Here is a 27,539-nt window from a genome sequence, read left to right as displayed (position 1 = left end):
TTACTGCCGCCTAGTGGTTTGGGGTGTTTACTCATGGAAGGTTTTCTCCTGGCCAGTTGGTGGCGCCACCGGGGTCAATACGATGGTCTTTCCAGTCGTAGAAGAACTTCCTTCTCAACGCGTGTGCTCTTGGTGGATGCACGTTGTCAGCGGCAGAGATAACATCGTGTTTGTTTAATCCTAAACTATTAAATCGGTGTTTTACCTTGTCACAAAATGACCAAGATCAAGAAGGAAAAGGGAGTCGAGGAGGAGACCGGAGTCCCAGAGAAGTCTTACCAGGAACTGATTGCTAATGTGAACCCGATTGCCCAACCTCTGGCTTCAAAGAAACTTAGCAAGAAACTGTACAAGTGTGTGAAAAAAGGTAAATAGCTCTAAACCTCTCGGATTGATTGTCCTGTCTCAAGAAAATCTGCAATTAGGATCACAAGATCTATCCAGTCGTGTTTTTGTTTTGTAATGCCAAGACAATACAGTAGTTCTAGCTGAAACAACAGGGGTAGCACGTGTGTAAGAAAGGTAACTAGTTCTAAACTTCTTGCATTGCTTTTCCTTTCTCAACAAAATCTGCATTCAGAATGACGACGTGTATCCAATCTTGTGATTTTATAAAATGTCAAGACAATACAGTAGCCAAAACAACTGGGGTACTAGCACATGCTAATCTTTTGCTTCTTTCAATCAATTTATTTTTTAATATAGCCTATAGATTGAATCGAAGTGGGGCAGTACAGTTTTCCCTAGACTAAGGGACCCTCCGCAGAGAAAGTTAAAGACAAAAAAAGGTATATGGATGCTTGTGTAATGTTTGACTGTCTGCATAGTTCTAATCATTACCAGGGCTGTACGTTATACTTTTTCACTAGGAGCACTGGTGCTCCTAAATGAAAACATTTAGTAGCACAGACAAAAATTTAGGAGCACAGACAAAAGTTTAGGAGCAAAATTTCGCGACACTTACAAAACATTATTGTGTTTTTTTAATGTAAAATAGGCCTACTGTGCTTAATATTGTACCATTGATTACCGCAGCAATAATGCACAGAGAGAGTCTGGTTGTGTATTCCACAGAAAACATATTAACCAAGGTTGGTGGTGGGTTAGCCAGAATAAGACCTGTAACCACAGATGTTCATGAAAAAGTTCTGTGTTGTGCAGTTTCATAACAAGTGATGTGGGGACCCCCCCCCCCCTCCTCCAGCCTGGTGGTAGCCTAGGTGACCTAACTAAGTGATAGGGAGAAATTGAAGGGCTTTTTCTTCATATTCATGCACAATAGCCTATGCCATTACCCAGTGCAACAAAAACAGGGAGGAAACCACAGTTCCCATTAGCCTACTTATTATTATTATTATTATTATTATTAGCCTATTATTACTATGGCTTCGTGATTGAAACATGTAATCACATGATTACTGAACTAGATTGCGTAGTTTATTTAGTCTTAAACATAGTAGGTAAGGCCACACGCTAGTCCAACGGGCTTTTTAAAAATAGTTTATTCCTCAAACGCGTGGGTTGGAACGGTGTGTAATGAAACTGGGAGGCGCAAAATTGTCTCACTGTGTTGGCTGCTCTTTTTGATAGCCATGCCCTACAGCACCGTTAGCTGCTGGGCCAACTAGACTGGCCCTTGCGCGCAGTGAACACTACCGGTACCTGTTCTGAATGCTCCTCGAACTATTATCTTGACTAATACTACTTTGTTTGCGATGCATTTTTTAAGTAATTGGGAAGACAGCGGTTAGGGAAAACGCCAAAACAGCTACGTCTTTTAAATCACATGAGTTAGCAAACCGAGAGGCTATTTCACTACCGGATTCAAAAGGTTTCCTGTTAGCAATGCAAGCTCCTGCATTTGAACGTTTTAAACAGCAGCCCATTTCGAAAAGCTGTAAGAAGTTTTGGCACAGAACATTCGACTGGGAGATGAGCGTGCCCATGGCTCTGTGCGATTCTGTTTTTTTTTCTGAGGGCTACGGGAGCATAGATGGTTCAATCTTAGCCAACGCGGAATTCAAGCAACATTGGCCGTCTTTTTTGATGCGCATTCCCACTGGGAGATTGATGCTGTCTGTCAGACAGGCAGTGCATACATGCGAGGAGGGCATACCGCATTTAGTATTAGGGAATCGAGAAAATCATGCACTCGCAATCATGCACTCGAGCAGGAGTAAAACGCGAATGAAAGGGTTGAAAAGCATACTCGCACACGTGCCCCCGTTTCATTTTTCTTCCTCGCACAGTCCAAAATTTAGGCTCAAAATGCGACCAATTGGTCTTAATGTACAGCCCTGATTACATGTATGTTTGCCTCTTGCAGCCTCAAAGCTGAAACAAATACGGCGAGGAGTGAAAGAAGTCCAGAAGTTTATAAACAAAGGCGAAAAGGGGTAAGCTGTGTGTGTGTGTGTGTGTGTGTGTGTGTGTGTGTGTGTGTGTGTGTGAAATCTTTTGTGATGAATGATCTACGACCTTTACATCCAACGCTAGTCTAGTCTGTCTATTAAAATGCACAGCTGGAGAATTACGTATGTGTAAATATTGGTGCTGTAATCAAACCTGTTTTTGCTTTCTGCCTGTTTCCCTCTCAGGATTGTGGTGTTGGCGGGGGACACGCTGCCTATCGATGTGTATTGCCACCTCCCCGTCATGTGTGAGGACAGGAGTATGCCATACGCCTACATCCCCTCCAAAGTGGTATGTGGCACTCGTAATAAGATTTAATAAGATAGTCTTTATTTAGACTCATAGGTATGTTGTGGTGGTGGTGGTGGTGGTGGTGGTGGTGGTGGTGTGTGTGTGTGTACTGTGTACTGTACTTAACCCTGTGCTAATGTACTACTTGACGTGTAATGTTCACACACACACACACACACTACTACCTCTACAAATTGGCACATGCACTTATTGTTCTGTATATTTCCTCATCACTTTGTATATTCAAGTGTAATGTGCTATGATTATGTCCTCGATTGTTAGTTGTTTTGGACAAAAGCGTCTGCCTAATGTAATGTTAAAGTGATGGGTCTACTTTATTGATCCCAATTCAGTGTATTGAAATTCCTTAAGTAGTAGTGGAGCTTTGTATTGATGGAATGTAAGGCAGACATTTACTTGATTTACAAGAGAGGTGGTTGTAACGAGCTGTTATATTGCTTGCCACAACCCCCTCTGATGAATTTCTCCAAATAAAGTATTGGCCTAGCAATACGTGTGTAAAGAGGCCAAACCATGTTTTTTTAACATAAACCTAAACCAAGCATGTTTGTTCTTTAGGATCCAAGCCGTTGTTTAGGATCTAAACCCATCACGTTCTTGTCGTTTCGTGTTCTTGTTGTTTAGGATCTAAATCGATCATGTTCTGTTTCTTGTTGTTTGGGATCTAAATCGATCATGTTCTGTTTCTTGTCGTTTTAGGATCTGGGTTCGTCATATATCATGTTCTTGTTGTTTAGCATCTAAACCCATTATGTTCTTGTCGTTTCAGGATCTGGGTTCGTCTGCGGGTTCCAAGCGGCCGACGTGTGTGATCATGATTAAGCCTCATGATGACTATAAGGAGTCCTACGATGAGTGTCTGGAGGAGGTGACAGCACTCCCCAAACCCTGCTGAACAGGAGTGTGTGTGTGTGTGTGTGTGTGTGTGTGTGTGTGTGTGTGTGTGTGTGTGTGTGTGTGTGTGGGAGGTGACCGCACTCCCCAAACCCTGCTGAACAGGATGCGCGTGTGTGTGTGTGTGTGTGTGTGTGTGGGAGGTGACCGCACTCCCCAAACCCTGCTGAACAGGATGCGCGTGTGTGTGTGGAGGAGCTCCCCAAAGCAGCTGAGCAAGATGTGTGTGTGTGTGACATTATATGGACCGCTGATGTGTGTGTTTATGTGTGTGTTCGTATGTGTGTATTTGTTTGCAAACTCCCATCAATGGATTGAAGCAGCAGACTGTATCTCATATTTGTAATTATTGTGTAAGTACAAATGCATTCATATCCTGACCTACCTTTTTTTTTAAACAATCCTCTTTTCTCTTCATTTGTAAAAGTAGAGATAGTAGAATATCAGTTTTTTCCTCATTTGTTTTTAACAAACCTCAATTTTTGTGATAAAACAAATTATAGTTTTTTTACCCCCACCATAATGGCAGAAATTAACTTTGTTAGAGATATCTTTGTTTGCCTCACCGTGCGTGGGATTATAACAGTGGTGGATGAGCCAATTTGATTTCCTTAACATACAAAGTGAACAACCTGATGGAAATGAAATGTGTTATAAAAGATACTGAAAGGAGTGAAGTGCTCTGTTTTTTATGTTGTTCATTTTCAGAATAAAGAATCACCATGTACATATTTTCCAAGCGTGCATCTTTTGTAACGTTTTAATCAATTTTTGCTGTTCTGATTTCAGCTCTTGTTTTAAGCCGCTTAAAGTGTGTTTCTTCCTACACCATGGATATATGGAATGTGTATTGAAATGACATATTTTTAAATGACATCATCTGGTAGTAGCCAATAGTTTTGTTATCTGTGAGAATAATGACTTATCTCTGTACTTCAATGCTGTGTTTTTACTCTAACTTAGTGCTGCTAGATCAGGGGTCCGTTTCTCGGTTTTTGTCGTTGCTAAACGTCCTAAGACTGTCTTACCATTCCCTTGGATTTAGTGGTGAGCGTCGCTGTTGAGAGAGAGTTGAGTCGCTCGTACGAAGGACTTTGCTAACGATGATAGCAAAGACGCTTTCTAGAAACGGACCACAGCACCACTTTGTAATGCACAGTATTTTTGTTTGGCAAATGTGCCATCATACAGCAGAGTACAAAAGTACAGTACTTTTTTACCAACCCCCCGTGTTTAATTATCACTTTTGGTCAATATTTCTATAATATTGCAAAATGTTCAATGCTTATTTGGTATTCACAGGAAATTAGATACATTTATTAACTATACATTCAATATTATAGTGTATTTAGTGAACAAATGCACACAAGGAAATTGCATTTATGCCATACCCCTGCAAGGGGGCAGCTCCCAATGGTGCCCAGAAGGGAGCAGAGCGGCGAGACGAGCGGAGGGTGGAGGAGAGCACGGGTTAATTATTCCCCCACTAATCTGGCGGGTCAGGAGTAGAATATGTAGCCTTTGGCCCAAAGGCTCTGGGCTAAAAGTCTGATTGATAACCGCTTACCCATGACTGCCAAAAAGTCATGTCAGAAGTGGGATTCGAACCCACGCCTCCATTCGGAGACCAGAACACCCATGTGCTATGGAAGGTAGTCAGCCTTGAGTCTGGCGCCTTAGACCGCTCGGCCATCCTGACATACTGAAGATAGGCTAGCTGGGACTTTAAATCATTTCCTAAAAAAATTAAATTAATATTTGTGTGTGTTGACTACTGCATTTATTTGAGTTTTATTGTGCATTGGGTTCGAGGTGGGCCCCGAGCATTTATGAACTTGTCAAGTGGGCCCTAAGTTGGAAAAGGTTGGGAACCCCCTGGACTGCATTATGACACTACACAGGGAAGCCAACAGGGGGAGACAAACAGGTCACTAACAGGTTGTCCTGGGCCAGGGGACAGAGGGGGCCCAGAATATAATGAGATTCGCCTTCAAAGGGTTTTTTTCCCATGCAGGTGTGACTAATATTTTATACACAATATTTCAGAAAATAATAGCTGACTTGACTTGATAAATCGTCGCTGTAGTTTTGTTTTGCCGGTCTATTCCTAGGAGTTGTGCAACCAAATGAGGGTGATTTCTAAATATGCCCAAATGCCTGTGGTGTGTGGTATGTGGTGGCTAAACATGTGCAATAGCATGTGGTATGTGAGCTCAGGTAGACCTCACCTGTTCCCTCCTTGTTCATTGTTCTCGACTGGAGAGAGGTGTCATTTTAGTACATGCATGCCAGGTGAAACGCAAGAAATGTAATTCCTCACATAATTAACAAGTGAAAGTGAAATGAAAGCCCAACTGACTCCAACTCACAGCACTCCACAGCACACAAGTACACAATGCACACAACAAAATTGCATTTATGCCTCACCCATGCAAGGGGGTAGCCCCCAATGGCACCCGAAAGGGGGCAGTGCGGCGGGACGGTACAATGCTCGGGGTGACTCAGTCATGGAGGAGGATGGGGGATCGCAACTGGTTAATTACTCCCCCCACCAACCTGGCGGGTCGGGAGTCGAACTGGCAACTCTTGGGCTACAAGTCTGACGCCCTAAGTAAGTAAGTAAGTAAGTAAGTAAGTAAGTAAGTTTAATTTATAAAGCACATTTAAACAGCAAGAACTGACCAAAGTGCTGTACAGTGTCAGACTAAAATACTAAAATTAAGCAATACTAAGAATTTGAATTAAAAACAAGTCAGCAGTAAAAATAAAACACATAAGATACAAAAGGCCTTCCTAACTGCTTACCCATGACTGCCCTCAATGCTGCCCTACAATACTGCCCTCTAGCCTTTGTATCTTAATATATCTTTTTGAGGACACAAAAAACACAACAATTTTTACTCTTTATAGGCTTCAAACCTATAATAAGACGCAATAAACTAATCTTGAATCTTGAATCTACTGTATATGCCATAAAATCATACTAACAGTTTTCAACAACAATACAGATACTGCCTACTTCCATTGTAGACAGGTCATCAGCTGGGAAAATTAGGCCTTTCGTCCTACCGCACTTTTCTCTGTGGATTACTGACCAGAAGCCCTATTGGAAGAAATGAAATCATGGGGCCACGTCAATTTTTGCTCAGAATTCAATATGGCCGCCATTTTCCAAAATGACTTGTTTTCATGCATTATTACATTGTACTATAAGGTGATATTCATGAACGATGAACTACTTTCAGCACTATTCTGTCCTATTTCCTTACATATACAGTGCCCTCCATAATTATTGGCACCCCTGGTTGAGATGTGTTAAAAGCCTTAAAATAAATTCAGTGTTTATTGCAGAAGAATACTGTCACACTGAAAATTGTAGGAAAATGTAGCCTTCAACTCAAATGAATTGTAAGAAAATAAAAAAATCCCTGACTGAAAAATAATTATTTTTCATTAAATCACCTGTTCCACAATTATCGGCACCCTTAACAATTCCCAGGAAATAAATATAATTGAAGCATTTCTGTCATTTCTACAGTAGTTTACAAAGTTTACCAGAGTATGTAGGAACATTTAATTAGTAATTCATCACTTCCTGTTTCCCTGGGGGTATAAATATGACGTGACACCGAGGCCATTTCTCTTATCCACTCTTAAACATGGGAAAGACAAAGGAACACAGCATACAAGTGAGGCAGATGTGCGTCGACCTTCACATGTCAGGCAGAGGCTACAAGAAGATTGCCACTCAACTGCAGCTGCCCATATCCACTGTGAGAGGAATAATTAAGAAGTTCAAAACAACTGGAACAGTGGTAAACAAGCCTGGACGAGGACCCAAGTTTATTTTGCCACCACGCACAGTGAGGAGGATGGTAAGAGAAATCAAAAGATCTCCAAAGCTCACTGTTACAGAATTACAACAAATGGTAGCATCCTGGGGTCACAGTCTCCAAATCAACCATCAGGCGCTGTCTACACGCCAACAAGCTGTTTGGGAGGCATGCACGGAGAAAACCTTTCCTCACTCACAATCATAAACGCAAGCGTCTGGAGTTCGCCAAGCGGTATTGGGGCTTCAACTGGGACCGTGTGCTTTGGTCAGATGAGACCAAGATTGAGCTTTTTGGCAACAAACACTCTAAGTTGGGTCTGGCGTACCACGAAAGATGCGCATGCTGAAAAGCACCTCATACCCACTGTGAAGTATGGGGGTGGGTCAGTGATGCTGTGGGGCTGTTTCGCTTCCAAAGGCCCTGGGAACCTTGTTAGGGTGCATGGCATCATGATTGCTTTGAAATACCAGGACATTTTAAATCAAAATCTGTTGCCCTCTGCCCGAAAGCTGAAGCTGGGTCGTCACTGGGTCTTTCAGCAAGACAATGACCCTAAACATATGGCCAAATCTACACAGAAATGGTTCACCAGACACAAAATCAAGCTCCTCCCATGGCCCATCTCAGTCTCCTGACCTCAACCCCATTGAGAACCTGTGGGGTGAGCTGAAGAGGAGAGTACAGAGGAGAGGACCCAGGTCTCTGGATGATTTAGAGAGATTCTGCAAAGAGGAATGGCTGAAGATCCCTCTTTCTGTCTTTTCCCATCTTGTGAAACATTATAGGAGAAGATTAGGTGCTGTTTTGTTGGCAAAAGGGGGTTGTACAAAATATTAACACCAGGGGTGCTAATAATTGTGACACACATTATTTGATGTCAAATAATTATTTCTTTATGTGGGATTTTTTTCCCCACTGAATAAATGCACTTGTATTGAAGGTTGGATTTTTCTCTTTTTTTCCATTTAGGTCCCATATTATTTAGAAAAAAAATAAAATAATTGGAAGCTAAAAAACACATCTCAACCAGGGGTGCCAATAATTATGGAGGGTACTGTATGTTTACAAAGGCTGACTAAACTAAAAGAAATGAAAATAAAGTTGGCCACCTTGCAATATCCAAAGGAAAGTGCTGAAAATAATGATTGAAATGCACATACAGAGTCTTTGGCTGCGAAAATTAGGCCTAATGTCCTGTCAGGGTCTTCACAGTGGATTACAGACCAGAAGGCCTATTGAAAAAGATTCACCAGCTGGTTGCCATCTCAAATGTGCTCCAAAATTCTAAATGTTCTCTGTTTTTCAGAATGGCAGACTTTCATACATTTTTCTCAATATTGTAAGACCATAATTATCAATAAAGATAACCTATTTTCAGTGAAATCTCCTATCTACAGACGTGAGTACAAAGGTTGGCAACAGTAAGATGTAAATTTCCTATAGACAATATCCTAAGGGTTGATGTCAGAAAATGATTGAATTACACATACACAGTTGACTGCTGAAAAAAAGGCTATTGATCTGCCAAACTTTTCACATTAGATTTCTGACCAAAAGTTTTTCAGGCCTACATTTTTTTTGCATAAAGCAAGGGTGAGTGTGCGTGCGTGTGTGTGTGTGCGCGTATCCCCCGCTCATCTTTCCCCTGCTCTACAGTGTCTTTCCCCCACACACTATTCTGCCTCCTACACCCAACCTGCACTATCCCCCCACACACTATTCTGCCCCCCAACCCACTCATCCTTCCCATGCTACTCTGCCCCTCCACCCCTCACTCACCCCCCACTATTCTGCCCCCCACGCTCAACCCCCCTGACTCATTCTTCCCCCACAAAATACTCGCCCACCCCCCACCCAATGTGAAAAGTTTGGCAGGTCACCCCCCCCCCGACTCAAACTTACCCCCCCACCCCCACCACACACACATACATTATTCTACCCCCCCGAACCCTTCCACACACTATTCTGTCCCCCTACCTCCTAATTCAACCCCGACTCATTCCCCCCAACCCACACACACACAGATGCTCCTCCGCATCATTCGGTCCCCCCTACCCCCCACCTTACCCCCCCCCCCCCCACACACACACACACACACACACAGTTTGGCAGGACAATATGCCTTTTTTCAGCAGTCCACTGTGTTTGTGAAATTCAATCATTTGACAACATTTCTTTGGATATTTCAAAGTGGCAAGATACAGGGGGTGGACAAAATAACTGAGACACCTGCCATTTTAGTGTGGGAAGTTTCATGGCTCAAGTGGACCAGCCTGTTGGCCAATCTTCATGAATGGCACATTGCACCAGTAAAGTGATATGTGAATGTTCAATTAGCAGGGTAAGAGCGCAGTTTTGCTCAAAAATGTCCAATGCACACAACAGTATGGGTGACATGTCAGAGTTCAAAAAGGAGAAATTCTGTGTAACTGTTGCATCTTTGACCGAGACAGCAAGTCTTTGTGATGTATCAAGAGCCACAGTATCCGAGGTAATGTCTGCATACCACCAAGAAGGATGAACCACATCCAACAGGATTAACTGTTAATGCAAGAGGAACTAAATGACACTAAAATGACAGGTGTCTCAGTTATTTTGTCCACCCCCTGTGTCCACCCCCTGTCATGCCTTTTTCTAGACAACCTTTAAACTCACGTCTGTAAGGAGATGGGACAATTTAACTGAAAAATAGTTCATCTTTATTGGTAATTATGGCCTTACAGTATTGAGAAAAATGTGTGAAAGTCTGCCATTCTGAAAAACAGAGAACATTTTGAATTTTGGAGCACATAGATGGCCCCAAGTTTTCATCTTTTTCAATAGGCCTTCTGGTCTGTAATCCACTGTGAAAACCCTGACAGGACAATAGGCCTAATTTTCGCAGCCATAGACTCTGTATGTGCATTTCAATCATTATTTTCAGCACTTTCCTTTGGATATTGCAAGGTGGCCAACTTTATTTTCATTTCTTTTAGTTTAGTCAACCTTCGTTAACATGTATGTAAGGAAATAGGACAGAATAGTGTTGAAAGTAGTTCATCGTTCATGAATATCACCTTATAGTACAATGTAATAATGCATGAAAACAAGTCCTTTTGGAAAATGGTGGCCATATTGAATTCTGAGCAAAAATTGACGTGGCCCCATGATTTAATTTCTTCCAATAGGGCTTCTGGTCAGTAATCCACAGAGAAAAGTGCGGTAGGACGAAAGGCCTAATTTTCCCAGCTGATGACCTGTCTATTGTAGGGCAGAGGTGGTTTTATTATTATTTGTGCCAGTATGTCTTTGTTCATTGTTCTGGTCTGGAAGGCAGTAATGCTGTCATACTGACAGGCATGTCAGGTGAAACGCAAGAAATGTAATTCCTCATGTAATAATGGTGCAATAACAACAATGTGCTTTATTGTTCTTATTATTTATTACTTGGTGGTGTTTGGCAGTGCAGCAGGAGGCATACAGGCCATCAAGGCCAAAGCAAACATGTTGTGATTGATTCACTTATTCAACAACAACACAAATCTTGTCTTCAGTGCTGTCAATTGGAACACAATGTAGGCCAAACAGCAATGACCAAAAAAAGCGAAACAAAAAAACCACACACACTGTTCAGCGTCGTCTTCTCGACAATAAATAACAGAATCTTCAGAAAGAGTCCTCTATATGATCAGAGTCTTTGTATTAAACAAAAATGAATAACGTGCAAAAAAATAAATAAATAAATAATCTAATCTAATCTAAACCACCACACTGCCAGCCAGTAAGCAGCAAACATACTAGTGAACATAAATAATGTCATAAATAATGTAAACATACTAGTCAACATAAATAATGTCATAAATAAAGTAAACATACCGTAATAGTGAATCATGGCTGTATTATCCAATCCAAACACGTTGTAGGGTTTTGATAGTCAGGGGCTTTACCATGTGCTCTAAGTTATTAGCACAGCGTCATCATAAGTTACTAAGACCTCCCTGTCTGGACCCAGGGTTGCCAGATGAGACGGATCATTTCCAGCCCAAAAATGCTCAAAACCCGCCTGGAAGCACTAAATCCCGCCCAATTTGAACTAAATAATGATTTTCTATGGCCAAAAATTAGCAGAAAAACCCGCCCAAGTGCCATATTTATTCGCAGACGGCCATCCTAAGCAGCCCAATTGGGCTGGAAACCGCCCAATCTGGCAACGCTGCTGGAGCCAGTGATGGGTCAAATGGGTCCATCAGTTATAGCCCAGTGCCACGTATTCCAAATGAGCTGGTGTTACCTGCCCAATCCAACCAGGTGATCAGTCAACCAGCCAATCACCTGGCTGCATTGGACAGGTAAAACCAAAAGTCATTTGAAATACGTGGCTCTGGATTGTAACCAATGGATCCATCATCACTGTCTGGAACGGGTCTGTCCCCTCATTTCCTGCTAGCGAGCTCCATGCGCGAGTACCGGCCGCCACCACCGCCCCCGTTCCCGCCGCGGCTCCTGCGCACGGCGTACGGTCGACTCCTGTTCCTGCCGCCCAGGGGGTTGCGGTTTAGCAGGACACGCTCCGGTCGCCCACCTCCACCCCCACCACCCCTGAAAGGCACGTTCCGCTCAAACCCTCCTCTTCCACAACCTCCACCCCTACTACCAGGCCCATCCCACTCAAACACCCCACCCCCACCCCCTCCTGCTCTGGGGTGCTCCCTGTCAAACCCCCCAGGTCCACAACCTCCACCCCTGCCATGTACATCTCGTTCGTATCCTCCAGGGCCACAACCTCCACCCCTGCCATGCAGGTCCCTGTCAAACCCCCCAGGGCCACCAACTCCACCTCTGGGTTGATCTCGCTCAAACCCCCCACCTCCACCTCCACCCCAGCCAGGTGCATCACGCTCAAACCCTCCTACACCCCCCCCACCCCTGTCAAATCCCCCTGGTCCTCCACCGCCACCTCTGCCAGGTGCATCGCGTTCAAACCCTCCTGCTCCACCCCCTCCTCCTCCTCCTCCTCTGGGTTGCCGTGGGTGATGTGGAGAGCAGTTGGAGGGCCCATGGTAGCCATTAGCTGCAGAGGGAAGCACAGGAAGCAAGATCAGTATTACTGGACTAGGCAACAACACCATGAGTGCATCTTAATATGTGACCTTGCCTCCTCCACTTGCCTCCTCCACTCGCTTCTCGTCATGATGACATCACTGACAACAGCATTATATTTCAATATCTTGCAAAAGCTCAATTGTAGAGTCTTTTTCTCGTTTGCAATTGTTATGGTGAATGAAAAACAGTCCCTCAAAAGTTGTTGTGGCGAGGCTGACAGCTGGGAAACTTTATCGTTTTCTCCACGGAGGAGGGGCCAGGAGGCGGGGCGAGGAGACAAGCGCAAGCGGAGGAGACAAGGTCACATATTAAGATGCACTCCTAGTGTACAGTACACACATAGACATGGACACTACTTGTGGTCATGTTGAACTGTGAGATGCCTGAGCTGGCCCAGACACGGGAAAGACTGCCCTACGCCGTGTGTGTGTGTGTGTGTGTGTGTGTGTGTGTGTGTGTGTGTGTGTGTGTGTGTGTGTGTGTGTGTGCCCCATGTGTGTGTGCTTTAAGGTACTTAAAATAATAATTAAAAAACACTAGAGATGCACCGGATCCTGATTTTTAGGATCCTGCCGGATACCGGATCCACTGCTTAAGATCCTGCCGGATCCGGAACCGGATACCGGATCCTATAAAAGGGTTGAAACATATAGTCTACTCGCACACGTGGGCCCTTTTTATTACGTTGGCTCAAACTATTTTTTAGACTCATTGGCTTATTGCCACACCGCCTGCAACGGCCGCTTCCAAAGGGCTTTCACTCCATGCAGTGAGTGGGGTTGTGAAAGACTGACTGAAAAACCTAGGCTAGAGATGCACCAGATCCTGATTTTTAGGTAACTGCCAGATACCGGATCCACAGTGCATCTCTACTTAGAATAATAATTAAAAAACACTAACCCTACCTGGCATCTGCACTTATTGTTGTATGCAATGATTATGTCCTCGATTGTAAATTGCTTTTGATAAAAAAATGTGTGCCTGATGCAATACATACACACATCCATCCATCTATCTATGCCAAACTTTAGGGGGAAGCATAGTAAGCCTACGTGCTGCTCGCAGACAAGAAAGTTTCCCCTTGTTAGACCACAAGTCAGACAGCTAACTGTTGGGGAATCTCATATGGGTCACGGGTGAATAAAAAAACACCCAATGTAAATGTTCTCACACTAAGACTCTCACACTGTTCTCACACTGTGAAAAACAAGAGACCTCGGTTTGCAGAAGCGGCGTTGATGAAAACCACGATAGCGCACCAGTATGTGCACTGCTGAGAGACTTGTGTACAGTAGGCATCGAGAGGGGTGAAGCAAGGTGAAGAATGTTAATGTGACAGGGACTGTGCACAACAAACAATAGAGCCAGATTATAGCCATAAGGCCATTTTCTTTTATCTATAGTCCCTGGACAGGAATTGACGTTGAAAAAGCAGATGTTTAAAATGGATGATGATAAAAAATATAACAATAAAACATGTTATGATAGGACTATGCTAAGACATAGGACTACACTACAGTACATTGAAGTGCATAGTGAAAATGATCAACTAGAGAAATAAAAACCTTTATGTTGAATTAAGTCAACACAGTACTGGCCTGCTTTTCACCATTTCTTAAGCCCTGATCTAAGGCATGAGTGAAGAGATCAAAGCGTTGTGATACAATGTGGTTGCCAGCAGCATTTGTGGTACTCAGTATTTTTTTCTCTAACCAACTGTGCCGGGTAACACTAGTGTGCTGTGAAAATTATAGAAAGACATTGTACATTGTTCATATAGGCATGGGGGAGGGGGTTCTTTTTATTAACGTCTACAATTGATGATGTGCCTTTTTGCCTTCGACAAAGGTGTGCTTTGGCTCAAGACAAGTTGAAAGCCACTGTACTAATTACACATGTGTCTAAACCTGTTGTTTGTTTGTATGCCCTGTGTGCTAGAGAGACAGAAACCCAAGAGAATACCCCCTTTGCTGATTAAAAAGGATTAAAATACGCAAGATAATTATATTCTTTAATAATGATATAGACCTGAGCAAAATCGAAAATTTTCCACTAGCCTAACAAGCTAGGGGCGTCTAGATTTCTATGCTAGAGGGACACTGATTGGCTGAAAGGGGAGAGGGAAACGAGGTGGGAGGGCTTGGCAAAAATATGACAAATTCTATGCAAAGAGGGTATAGGTATTGGGTCAGCATTTGCTTTGGGAGCTGTATTAGACATATATCTCATGGCAATCTCTTCAGGTTTGCAAGATTTATGAGATTTATGCATGGGCTGTATAGCGGAAATAATTTCAGTACACTGCCTTGTGTGTATCTTGAGTACTGTACTGCACATTTTCATTCATCTTCAACAACAATTAGGTCTGTTTGGACAACTTTTGTTCTAATTTGATGTGACTGGACCTGACGGAGGATCCACCCCCTGAGGGGAGCAGAGGGGGTCAGTCACCAAATTCTTCCACATTTTTTAAATAGGTAAGTCAAGTTTATTCATACAGTAAAGTTTATTCATACAGCCAGCACTTTTCACAGACAAGACAGTCACAAAGTGCTCTAACGTTCGCCATTGGGGATTACTCCCTTGCATGGGTGAGGCATAAATGCACTTTTGTTGTGTGGTGTGCGGTGAGCACTGTGTGCTGTGGAGGTGTTGTGTTACAATGACAATGGGAGTTGGAGTTTCCCAGGTGGGCTTATTTAATTATCTTGAGGTGGCCCTACCGTGGCTCGATGACGGTAGCCTGGGTCCTTTGCCGACCCTTCCCCATCTCTCTTTCCCAGACGTTTCCTGTCTCTCTCTCAAACGGTCCTGTCACTAAAAAAAAACTTACCTTGAGGTGTGGGGGAAGGGAGAGGGTTCCCCTGAGCAGCTGGTCCCGGTATCGGTCCATGGCCCGGTGAGGCTGGTGAGGCTGGTGCCAGTGCTGGTGCTGGAGGTGTCTGGTCGTTGTAATGGATGGTCTGCTGTTCTGGCTTCACCTGCGGTTGGAGAACATCACCAGGCCTGTCACTACCTGGCAGGCAAACTAGGCAATAGCGTAGGGCCCGCAGACAATTTGCGTAGGACCCATAACTGAAAGGGCCCGACATCAGTAATATGTACATGTACTGAAATGATAGCCAACTGTGTGAGAGAGACAGCAAATCTTCCTTAAATTCAATGACTGAAAAGTGCAATGATGCAGCTATGGAAATCTCTCCTGAGGGTACCCCTCCCCGATATCTTGAAGAGATGAAAAGGCCCTGCTTTTGCCTAGGGCACTCAAATAACTAGAAACTGCCCTGAACATCATACTCCATCCGCTGATTCATGACCCAATAGATGTGAAATGTAGCCAAGCCAACAGGCATGTTGTTGATCTGCAGATATGATCTGCCAAGCCAACTGGCATGTTGTTCTGTGATAGGATAGGATGTGCAGATATGATCTGCGTGGATAAGCAGGCCGAGGCCCAGCTGTCAATCAATCTCGTGCTCAGAAAAGGAAACTCATTCTCGCCATGCTGCTGCCATTAGCCTCGTCGAGGCAGCTCATCTACATTACATGCAGACTGCAGGCTAACGGTGGACATTAGCAGACTCTGGAGGAGCAGGCTTTCACCTCCGCTTTTACACTGGCACAACAGGTAACAACAGAGAGAATACTGAATAGAATTTAACATCACAGGTAACAGCAGACAGAATACTGAATAGAATTTAATATCACAACGGCAGACAGAATACTGAATAGAATTTAACATCACTGGTAACGGCAGAGAGAATACTGAATAGAATTTAATATCAATGTAATATCAACTTACTATCCATATTGAAATAGATGTAGAATGTACTATAACAGGTGACAGCAGAGAAGCTACTGAGAGCTGTGGAATTGACTCTCATTGGTAACTGACAACCTTTTTAGAGACGGGCTGTTGCAATGGCACTGAGGAGTATCGTAGATCTGGACTTGTTTGCGTTAACACGTTAGTGGCCAGAGAGGCTGTTGCTTTGGTACTAACAGGGTTGTAGCTTATTATATCTGGGCCCCAGGTTAAGAAAAAAATGGTTGGTACTCACGGTGGTCTTATTGTGTGTGTGTGTGTGTGTGTATCAGTGTGTGTGTGTGTGTGTGTGTGTGTGTGTGTGTGTGTGTGTGTGTGTGTGTGTGTGTGTGTGTGTGTGTCAGTGTGTGCAGGGGCGCCGCCAGGAATTTTGGGCCCTATGAAAGATTATAATTTTGGGCCGGGCCGTTAGAATCAGTATCACCTTTCCCCCCTAGCGGCGCCCCTGAGTGTGTGTGTGTCAGTGTGTGTGTGTGTGTGGTACTCACGGTGGTCTTGTTAGCCTGCTCTGTGTGTGTGTTTGTGTGTGTGTGTGTGTGTGTGTGTGTGTGTGTGTGTGTGTGTGTGTGTGTGTGTGTGTGTATGTGTGTGTGTGTGTGTGTGTGTGTGTTACTCTCACGGTGGTCTTGTTAGCCTGCTCTGTGTGTGTGTGTGTGTGTGTGTGTGTGTGTGTGTGTGTGTGTGTGTGTGTGTGTGTGTGTGTGTGTGTGTGTGTGTGTGTGTGTGTACTCACGGTGGTCTTATTGTGTGTGTGTGTGTGTGTGTGTGTGTGTGTGTGTGTGTGTGTGTGTGTGTTACTCACGGTGGTCTTATTGTGTGTGTGTGTGTGTGTGTGTGTGTGTGTTACTCACGGTAGTCTTATTGTGTGTGTGTGTGTGTGTGTGTATGTGTGTGTGTGTGTGTGTGTGTGTGTGTGTGTTACTCACGGTAGTCTTATTGTGTGTGTGTGTGTGTGTGTGTGTGTGTGTGTGTGTGTGTGTGTGTGTGTGTGTGTGTGTGTGTGTGTGTGTGTGTTACTCACGGTGGTCTTGATGTGTGTGTGTGTGTGTGTGTGTGTGTGTGTGTGTGTGTGTGTGTGTGTGTGTGTGTGTGTGTGTGTGTGTGTTACTCACGGTGGTCTTGTTCGCCTGCTGTATCTGGGCCAGGAGTTCCGGGTTCGGGTCACTGTAGTTCGGCACCTCAGAGAACACCATACAGAACCTACAGCAGACACGGATGAGGAAGAGTCAGAAAACCAGACGGGGGGATATGTTTCAGATTATAAGCAATATCAATGGAATTACATTGAACTGTGATAAAATCATGTAGAAAATGTGACGATATCAAGAGCAGAAGGGGGGACAATCCCCCCATCCCCCCCTACAAGTTGCACCCTGATAATAATAATAATAATAATAATAATAATAATAATAATAATAATAATAATTAATTAGATTAAACTAGATAACTTTACTAGAGAACACCAAGCAGAATCTACAGCAGATCAGGATGAGGAGGAGAAGTAGAACAACAGGGAAGATAACAGGGGAGGACAAAGAGGTCAGTTGTCCTGGGCCCAGGGGAAGGAGGGGGCCCAGCATTGGGTGCTCAATATTACATTGTATGTATGTATGTATTGGTTGGGGGGCCCTTTCAGATGATTTTGTCCCCAAACCCAGTCAGCGGCCCCTGACTGTGGCACACAAACAACAAGCCGCACCTCAAAGTGCCTCAGCGAGCTTTACAGCATATTGTTCATAAAGGGGCACCTGTGAGGAACAGTGCCCAGGGCGCCACATTAGCTCAATACAGCCTGAACAGCTATGTTTTGGTGTGTGAGTGTGTGTGTGTGTGTATGTTTTGGTGTGTGTGTGTGTGTGTGTGTGTGTGTGTGTGTGTGTGTGTGTGTGTGTGTGTGTGTGTGTGTGTGTGTGTGTGTGTGGTACATGATGGCATTTTTCTTACTCTCCGATCTTCCTGAGGTCTCCGTTCCTGCCGGTGTAGAGAGTGAGACAGCCCTTCCATAGGGAGGCGTACCTGTAGACAGGGGAGACAGGTTAGACAGAGACAGGTGAGACAGACAGGTGAGAGTGAGACAGGTCTTCCATAGGGGGGCGTACCTGTGGACAGGTGACAGGGGACAAGTCTGGTCAGGTGATTACAGCAGGTGAACATGCAGATGATGCACATGCCACATAATTGCTCAAATCCATCTAATCTGGTAAACGGGCCTTTAGACAAACTTGACTGAACACATGCATACATTTACATACAGTACATACACATACAAGCCAAGGACCACAGTGGAAATACCGTAAATTCTTTGAGCTGTCTTGTCTAATCCTTATTATGACTTCGTCTGCAAACATGTATCCCGTACAGTCATCTTATTTAATGAATTGAAGAACTTTGTATAGTCAGAATATGTAAAGAACATAACTGAATGACTGACTGAATGATTGACTGAATGAATCAATCAATGAATAAATCAATGAATCACTGAATCAATCAACCAATCAATCAATCAATCAATCAATCAATCAATCAACCAATCTTTGGCGTCTGCCCTATACGTACCCCTTGGTGAGGCGCAGGATGTCTCCTGGCTGGATGTAATGTAATGTACTATACTATACGTACCCCTTGGTGAGGCGTAGGATGTCTCCTGGCTGGATGTATCCTCCGGCCTCGTCCCAGACGGACGCGGTGATGCAGCCGGTGCGGTCGGCCACCTTACAGGAGCGGATCTCATGCCCATCCTTAGTCTTACTCACCCTGTCTGAAGAGAGCAGCAAGAGCAGAGTATAGCGGCCATTTAACAACAACAACAACAACCACAACCACAACAGCAGCAGCAGTAGACGCTATTGGCCTACATTTCTCTGTGGATATTCAGCTTCATTATTCATATTAGTCAAAAAAGCAACTGGATTTCACTCCCAGAATAACATTGAATACATTTCAAGAAAATATAAATCAATTGTTGAAATTAGACTTTTATGGGGAAACCCCATCATGCCATTTATTGGGATGTTTTCTTCTTCTTCTTAGAGTTAATTACTGGCTCAGTCAGAGGCCCTTCTCTCTCGCATGCATGTGCCACTAGGCGGCCTCATGCCGCTTTGGAATATTCTCCAAGTGGCCGGTAGGAGGCAGTGTGGGTCTGAGCTGTTCCATGGATTTCAAGCAGTTCTCAAATGAAAATAAAAGGGGTTGTTTTTTTAAGTCAACTTGTTTCAACAAAACGTCGATTGGCGTAGGCCTACAATTTTAGAAAAGCCAGAGAGAGAAGGCGAGGAAATGGCAATTATCTCCGTCACTTACTAATTTCCAAAACAATGAACACAATGTTAATGTTTTTGGTCCCGGGTCGAATGTCTTTAATTAAAAAGTCATTGCAGAAGTTCGCCATCGGGTGGGTAGTCTACTACACTGTTACTAAACGTGCTTTTGCAGCCAAGCAAAGCAACGCTTCACGCTATCGTTTCCTGCTGTTTTAGTTTTCGGCTTCACGTGCAGGGATGGATGAAAGAATCTGCCGCGGTTTCTCTAATTAGACACACGACGTCCACGTGCACTGCAGGTGTAGCCACGCCCCGAATAGGCTACAAGCAAAATAAATGAAAACTATGCTGATGTGTTTCAAAAATGTGTGTATGTGCCTCTATAAGAAGAGTAGGCTAAGAATAATGAATCCACATATACAACATTTTGTAATTGTTTCCTGTGTTCCATGTGTATTCAGGTATGATTTTTTTATTTTATTTATTTATTTTATTTTATTTTATGTATTTATTTATTTATGGGGGGGGGGGGTACAAAAACATCAGCTATAATAGCTGACAATATTTTGTGGAGTAGCCTAGCCTACCGCCATAAAGACATAGTCCTACTGTTTTTTATAAATAGCATTCTATACTGCACAATTTGATGAGCCAAAACAACCTAGACAGGTTCCTGTGTGCCCGCTGTGTCATCCACAACAACACTGCTGGCCAGTGGTCATGAATTCATAGCGGGAAGATGATGGGACCGGATGAGACAGACACTTGAGTGCCAAAAACTGACAATTGGATTTGTGTGACTGACTGTCATGTGTTTTGTCAGATCCGCATATTTTGGGCAAAGAGTCATTCGACTTAACTAAGTCTAAGTGGTCTTTTGTGAATTATACTGGCCGGCCATTTGCTAAGTTGACCCGGCGGCTGGCTGCTGTGTGTCTGCCTTGTTGTCTCCCTTTCAGGGCAGCGGGATGTACGGATCTACTTGGCCAGTGCAGAGATGCCCTTCTCATCCTCCTCCTCCTTGGGTAAGCAGCTGTGTTCTTATTCGTCCATGAGAAGAATAGACTGGTGCGTTGTACACAATAAAACAAAAATACTTTGCTTCGTTCTGTAAAAGCACAGGCAAAAACACCGGTATCACCGAGCATGGAAGAAATTCTGATACCGGTATCTGATTATTAGCATGTGCTGCTAGCTGTGCGTAGCCAGCCACATGCAAAGTAATGCAATGCAACGTGTTCTGTACAGTAGGTGCATAAAATGCTCATTGGTGTTGCCAAGTTCTCGCGATATGCTTTCAGTGTCAGTGGATGTCAGAAATATTCATTCTGTGGTGAGAGCGAGCGACCAAAAAGTCATGTCAGAAGTGGGATTCGAACCCACGCCTCCATTCGGAGACCAGAACACCCATGTGCTATGGAAGGTAGTCAGCCTTGAGTCTGGCGCCTTAGACCGCTCGGCCATCCTGACATGCCGAGTGAAGGCGCCATTTGTGTATTTGATTGTTTGCAGTAGTGAAGCGCGCAACTCAACAAAAGTTAAGAGCGACTGTTCTCATTCCGTAAAATAAAGGAGACAGGACAGTCAGCACTCCTAACTGTTAGTTTACTTCAATGCCCCTCAGATATTTGGAAACTTAATAGCCTACCACGTGTTCCATTAGGCTATATGATTATTTTACGAGTTATTATTTCACCACCACTTTTTCACTCAAATACATTGCAAAAATATGAACCCCAGACGTTTTCCCCGACCACTTTCCAAACCAAATACACACTTGGGAATAGGTGTGCATGTAGCCTACCTATATCGTGACTAGAAAGAGTAGAAAGCAGGCAGCGTTTTCATGAATAACGAGACATAGCGCCAGGAGACATAGAGGGACTGACGCTCAAAAACCTCATGTCAGAAGTGGGATTCGAACCCACGCCTCCATTCGGAGACCAGAAGTCCCTTCCGGGTAAGGTGATTATCCTTGAGTCTGGCGCCTTAGACCGCTCGGCCATCCTGACATACAGAACAGAAGAAATTAACGTGTGTACAGTCAACATAAATAAATAAAAACTTCATTAAGACTACTAAGTAGCCCAGGCAACAATAGATAAATTAAATAGGCCTACTTTACACAGACTGCACCTGTAACTCAGTTAGAGCTTTAATAGACTATAGGGCTAATAGTAAATTCCAGGTTTCAGCAATAGGACTGCTATTATTGGAGACAAAAGTGGTTGTGCGTTTTTTTTTAATTGTCTTTTTTTTTTACTTTTGTAACAAGTTAGTAGGCCATTTAAAAGAAGACACGTTCACGCTTTACCCTTGTATGCGCGCTGGTAGACTGCTGTTGTCAATCATTTACCAAAACATGACGTTTGGCAGCGGTCCGCGTGGTGCGGGCGCGTGTTGAAGTATGGATAGGTGCTAAATCTGCATTGATTTCACAAGGCTGAACGAGGGCAGGCAGCGCGCACTCACGAGCCCCGTTTAAAGTCACAGAGAAGTAGGTCTCTCGAGCTCACAAGACCACTGTCCCGATGCGCGACTCAGCTGGAACGGGTTTGTGGAGTGTGGAGTGGAGAACTTCCAGTTACCTTTATCTGTTACTGACTTCACAGAATAGCCCGGACTGTTTCTCGTATGACAGCGAGTGAATAGCCTACCCTGGACTAACTCGTTACAGAAATGAAAAAGTTTACATCCAGCGTGAAGTCTCTGAACAGTTTGAGTCGGTATCCCTCTTCCTCCGCCAATGGCGCGGTGGTGGAGCATGTGGGGATGGTGGAGTGTCCACCTGCCGGCTTTCCAGCCGCGTTTGGGGAGCATATCCCGAGACCTGACGCGGTACCGTTGCAGAACGGGCAAGAGCCACTCGAGGTATTGTTTCATTCAATAGCCTACTGTATTACGCAGGCGATGACGTCAGGTTTGATAGCAAATATATAGGTTTGGTTTAGAAATTGGAGGAGACTTAACAGGCAAAGTGTCTGGTTATGCTATTTTTTGTATATCTGTGAAAAAGTGTTCTGGACAAGCTAGGCTCACCTCACCACCCCCACCTAAAATTACACCTATTGTTGATAGCTTGTTAATCGTGCTTGGATGCAGGATTCCAAATCAAATGTGAGTCAAATGCTGGTGAAAATTCAGCTTGGCTTGTAGAAAATAAACTATACCAGCCACTTTGACTGATAGTGTTTTATACCAGCCACTTTGACTGATAGTGAGTATTCGCTGGTGAGATTTAACTTCGATTAAAAATATGAATTCATAGCCATTCTTAAACATGCTCTATTACATGTAATAGACATCTGTGTCACACGCTGAAAACTGAAGTTACTCTGGTGAACTAGCTCAGCTGTTGGTTGTTTTTTTTAGTGTACTTTGATCACCTCTCAGCCCCTCCAGTGTAATTACATGTCCAAAGTTTACTGACTGTCATGTGGACATTTCTTTTAAACAGCCAAAACTTGCCTACTCACGACTGACACTTGTTGTAGGCCAGTGGTTCCCAACCTTTTTCTTAAGGGACCCATGTTTTTACTATTGTAATCTTTGGTGACCCAACCACGCGAGATGCGTGTCACAAGATGCCCTCTGTTTCCTGCGAAAACTCATTTTAGTTATTTTATTCCTCAATTCGTCTTTGGTCAAACATAGAATAAATGTTTAATGTAGCACTTACAATTTGTTGCTTCTATGCATTTATTAGTTAAATGCTTTGTCTTTTATTCAACATGGGCTATATATATTTAAAATGAAACCCCTTAAAATCAAGAGGGCTCTGCGACCCCCTGTGGATCTTTGGCGACCCATAAGGTGGGTCCCGACCCATAGGTTGGGAACCACTGTTGTAGGCCATTGTAGCTCGTAGCCTATACACCACTGTAGAATCTCAGGAGATGCATGCAATTGGGATAACAGGGGCTTTCAATATGCAATACACACACCTGCTATTGGGTTTATTTGGTGGGTTTTTGGTCTTTACAGATCACTGGTTAGTGTCTTACATTAGAGAGCCATTTCTAAGTTAAGCCACAAACAGTGAACCCATCAGTCAACCAAGAAGTTTGACTTTGAATAATATGAAGACGCTAATGCTACAGCCTACTGTATGTCCTCAATAGCGAGCACTAGATGGTGTCTGTTCTGTATATGTTTTAAACGAGAGTATCTGTTATGTGGGCCTATATGTTTTAAACGAGGGTGTCTGTTATGTAGTGGGCCTATATGTTTTAAACGAGAGTGTCTGTTATGTGGGCCTATATGTTTTAAACGAGAGTATCTGTTATGTAGTGGGCCTATATGTTTTAAACGAGGGTGTCTGTTATGTGGGCCTATATGTTTCAAACGAGGGTATCTGTTCTGAAGGCCTATATGTTTCAAACAAAAGGTGTCTCCTGCTGCTGTTGTTTGGTTGTAACTTGTTAATGATCACCTGAGTAACTTAAACACTTATTGCAAAAACAAAGAAAGAGAATAGCAAAGATGAACTAGGGCAGAACAGGACAGTGTGTGTGTGTGTGTGTGTGTGTGTGTGTGTGTGTGTGTGTGTGTGTGTGTGTGTGTGTGTGTGTGTGTGTGTGTGTGTGTGTGTGTGTGTGTGTGTGTGTGTGTGTGTGTGTGTGTGGACGGGACAGATGTTGGAGCATTGTTCTGCACCATGTGCCTTCTCATCCTGACCATCATTTACCTTCTTCACACACACACACACACACACACACACACACACACACACACACACACACACACACACACACACACACACACACACACACACACACACACACACACACACACCATTGTTATACTTATCCACAGTTCACACACACACACACACACACACACACACACACACACACACACACACACACACACACACACACACACACACACACACACACACACACACACACACAGACTTCTGCGCACCACTCATTCCTGTGGACCTGTGGCTGCAATCCCTCTTCCCCTCGGACACACACACGTACGCACGCACGCACGCACACACACACACACACACACACACACACACACACACACACACACCTCCCTCTTGAACCTGACGGGTCATGTGATGACGAGGTGGAACAGTCACCATGAGAAAGTCTTTGATGCCGAGTCGAGTCCTCCCCTGAAATGTGAAGTCAAACCCTGTTAAGCACAGAGCAGATTAGCCCAGGGGAAGCTTTTCATCCTCCTCCTCATCAGAGATTACATTACACTTATCTTTTCTTCCCCCTCATCATCAGAGATTACATTACATTACATTACACTTATCTCTTTATCCTCATCAGAGATTACATTACATTACATTGCACTACACTTAGCTTTTACATTACATTACATTACAGGAAAAAAAGGGAAAATGGAAGCGCTACAAGGATCCAAATCGTAAACACAGGTGCTCTTTAGTCTTTATGGGTAGTAGTAAATATCAAAAAAGAAGAGGAGGAAACAGTAGCACTCCGGTTTCATTAATTTAACTTTTCATTAAAGGGGTATGCCACTATTTTGGGGCTTAATACAGTTAAACTACAGTTGGCTGGGGTTTATAAAGGTGATAAAAGTATGTAGCTAAGCTAGTGAAAGTCAATGCATCACTGTGGCATGTAGCATGCTACACGGATCCATTGACTTTCACTAGCTTAGCGACATGCTCCCTCTTTTAACTTGTCAAAAAGCAAGACAACGGCTGACATGAAAAATAAGACACTTTACCACCTTTATAAACCCTGGCCAGCGATTTTAACTCTATTATGCCCCAAAATAGTGGCATACCCCTTTAAGGCAAACATCCTTTTTTTTGACACTTAGCTGAACACTTTTATCCAAAGCGACTTACAGTACTTTACCGTCCCCTGGAGCAATGTGGGGTTAGGAGCCTTGGTACAGGGTATTGGTTACAGTCCCTGGAGCAATGTGGGGTTAGGAGCCTTGGTACAGGGTATTGGTTACAGTCCCTGGAGCAATGTGGGGTTAGGTGCCTTGGTACAGGGTATTGGTTCCAGTCCCTGGAGCAGTGTGGGGTTAGGTGCCTTGGTACAGGGTATTGGTTCCAGTCCCTGGAGCAGTGTGGGGTTAGGTGCCTTGGTACAGGGTATTGGCTACAGTCCCCTGGAGCAGTGTGGGGTTAGGTGCCTTGGTGCAGGGTATTTGTTCCAGTCCCTGNAGCAGTGTGGGGTTAGGTACCTCGGTACAGGGTATTGGTTACAGTCCCCGGTTCAGTGTAGGGTTAGGTGCCTTGGTGCAGGGTATTTGTTCCAGTCCCTGGAGCAGTGTGGGGTTAGGTGCCTTGGTACAGGGTATTGGTTACAGTCCCCTGGAGCAGTGTGGGGTTAGGTGCCTTGGTACAGGGTATTGGTTACAGTCCCCTGGAGCAATGTGGGGTTAGGTGCCTTGGTACAGGGTATTGGTTACAGTCCCTGGAGCAGTGTGGGGTTAGGTGCCTTGGTACAGGGTATTGGTTACAGTCCCTGGAGCAGTGTGGGGTTAGGTGCCTTGGTACAGGGTATTGGTTACAGTCCCTGGAGCAGTGTGGGGTCAGGTGCCTTGGTACAGGGTATTGGTTACAGTCCCTGGAGCAGTGTGGGGTTAGGTGCCTTGGTACAGGGTATTGGTTACAGTCCCTGGAGCAATGTGGGGTTAGGTGCCTTGGTACAGGGTATTGGTTACAGTACCCTGGAGCAGTGTGGGGTTAGGTGCCTTGGTACAGGGTATTGGTTACAGTCCCCTGGAGCAGTGTGGGGTTAGGTGCCTTGGTACAGGGTATTTGTTCCAGTCCCTGGAGCAGTGTGGGGTTAGGTGCCTTGGTACAGGGTATTGGTTACAGTCCCTGGAGCAGTGTGGGGTTAGGTGCCTTGGTACAGGGTATTGGCTACAGTCCCCTGGAGCAGTGTGGGGTTAGGTGCCTTGGTACAGGGTATTGGCTACAGTCCCCTGGAGCAGTGTGGGGTTAGGTGCCTTGCTCAAGGGCACTTCAGGCATGTAGTGGAAGGATGGGACTTGAACCAACTGCCACCCTCTGATCTAAAGTCCATCTCCTTAACCATCAGGCCACACAAGAGCGTGGTGGACGCTCTCAAGACAGCTGTCTTTCTGCCAAGTATCGGGCATTGTGTTCAACTCGGCCTTTCACACAGGCGGCGTCAGCATGCGCGGCCAGTCCTTTTCAGTCCTTGGAGTCCTTATTTTCTTTACTAAACGACACCTATTGGTTATCTATCAGCAGATGCCCCACTCTGTGCAAGTTTACCTAGCCAGCTTTATCACTTAACCATGTTCTTGGAACACTCCCCAGGAGAATGGCAGTGTGCGTGCCGCGTTCCCCCCCCCCCCCCCCCCCTAAAAAATGTGTCACGTAACTAATAGGTGTCATTTACGTAACTAGTACTCCAGGCCCTTCTATTAGATGATTTACCTCCACCTCAAGGTTAACTTTGTTGTTGTGGTTATTGTTGTCTGGTTATGTTGTGGTTATTGTTGTCTGGTTATGTTGTGATTATTGTTGTCTGGTTATGTTGTTGTTATTGTTGTCTGGTTATGGCTCTCTCCCCTCCCCAGGAGAATGGCGGTGTGCACGTCCCCAGCCGGCTGCCTCCTCCCCTTAAGGCGGGTGTGGATAACTTTGCTCCGCCCCCTAAGGCGGGCGTGGATAACTTTGCCTACGTGCCCGGCAGCCCCTGTGAACGCCTCACAGCAGCCGTCGCCAGAGAGGCAGCGCGGGGGGGCACAGGGGAGAGAGGGGACCCCCTCATCACCGCTGGAGCTCACACACCTGCCCAGGTGAGTCAAGTCAAGTGTTGTGTGTGTGTGTGTGTGTGTGTGTGTGTGTGTGTGTGTGTGTGTGTCCAGGTGGTGTGTGTGTGTGTGTGTGTGTGTGTGTGTGTGTGTGTCTGTGTGTGTGTGTGTGTCCAGGTG

General features: G+C 44.5%; 2 protein-coding genes, 1 long non-coding RNA gene and 3 other non-coding genes across 6 annotated transcripts in view; 2 read left to right on the top strand and 4 right to left on the bottom strand.

Annotated features, from left to right (window-relative positions):
• Positions 1–87: 87 nt before the first annotated feature.
• Positions 88–3,703, top strand: nhp2 (NHP2 ribonucleoprotein homolog (yeast)). The gene is made up of 4 exons (XM_063212835.1): positions 88–367; positions 2,327–2,396; positions 2,598–2,703; positions 3,494–3,703. The coding sequence occupies exons 1-4, from the start codon at positions 217–219 to the stop codon at positions 3,617–3,619; spliced, it is 453 nt and encodes a 150-aa protein (XP_063068905.1). The 5' UTR covers positions 88–216; the 3' UTR covers positions 3,620–3,703.
• Positions 3,704–5,205: 1,502 nt separating this feature from the next.
• On the bottom strand, positions 5,206–5,317 carry trnal-caa (transfer RNA leucine (anticodon CAA)). Its single transcript has 2 exons — positions 5,280–5,317; positions 5,206–5,251 (listed from the first exon to the last, which is right to left on the bottom strand). It is a non-coding gene; the product is annotated as a tRNA-Leu (tRNA).
• Positions 5,318–15,449: 10,132 nt separating this feature from the next.
• LOC134460411 (uncharacterized) lies at positions 15,450–18,379 on the bottom strand. The gene is made up of 3 exons (XR_010037084.1): positions 18,307–18,379; positions 17,475–17,562; positions 15,450–15,517 (listed from the first exon to the last, which is right to left on the bottom strand). It is a non-coding gene; the product is annotated as an uncharacterized LOC134460411 (long non-coding RNA).
• A 2,604-nt stretch (positions 18,380–20,983) lies between these two features.
• trnal-caa (transfer RNA leucine (anticodon CAA)) lies at positions 20,984–21,095 on the bottom strand. The gene is made up of 2 exons: positions 21,058–21,095; positions 20,984–21,029 (listed from the first exon to the last, which is right to left on the bottom strand). It is a non-coding gene; the product is annotated as a tRNA-Leu (tRNA).
• Positions 21,096–21,528: 433 nt separating this feature from the next.
• On the bottom strand, positions 21,529–21,637 carry trnal-caa (transfer RNA leucine (anticodon CAA)). Its single transcript has 2 exons — positions 21,600–21,637; positions 21,529–21,574 (listed from the first exon to the last, which is right to left on the bottom strand). It is a non-coding gene; the product is annotated as a tRNA-Leu (tRNA).
• A 391-nt stretch (positions 21,638–22,028) lies between these two features.
• atp7b (ATPase copper transporting beta) overlaps positions 22,029–27,539 on the top strand; it is a 61,004-nt gene continuing 55,493 nt past the window's right edge. Inside the window, exons 1-2 of the mRNA XM_063211978.1 lie at positions 22,029–22,496; positions 27,183–27,404. Of these exons, the coding sequence (XP_063068048.1) occupies positions 22,305–22,496; positions 27,183–27,404 (414 nt within the window). The 5' untranslated portion in view covers positions 22,029–22,304. The remainder of the gene's footprint in view (positions 22,497–27,182; positions 27,405–27,539) is intronic.

The sequence above is a fragment of the Engraulis encrasicolus genome, chromosome 12 (assembly GCF_034702125.1).
Source record: "Engraulis encrasicolus isolate BLACKSEA-1 chromosome 12, IST_EnEncr_1.0, whole genome shotgun sequence".
NCBI classification, from domain to species: domain Eukaryota; kingdom Metazoa; phylum Chordata; class Actinopteri; order Clupeiformes; family Engraulidae; genus Engraulis; species Engraulis encrasicolus.
This window is presented reverse-complemented; position numbering and strand designations above follow the sequence as displayed.

Excerpts from the sequence above, each read along its gene's own strand:
- nhp2 (XM_063212835.1), top strand. The coding sequence starts at position 217 with ATGACCAAGATCAAGAAGGAAAAGGGAGTCGAGGAGGAGACCGGAGTC. Across the intron at positions 368-2,326 it reads GTACAAGTGTGTGAAAAAAG|CCTCAAAGCTGAAACAAATA; the intron begins GTAAATAGCTCT and ends TGCCTCTTGCAG. Across the intron at positions 2,704-3,493 it reads CCTACATCCCCTCCAAAGTG|GATCTGGGTTCGTCTGCGGG; the intron begins GTATGTGGCACT and ends TTGTCGTTTCAG.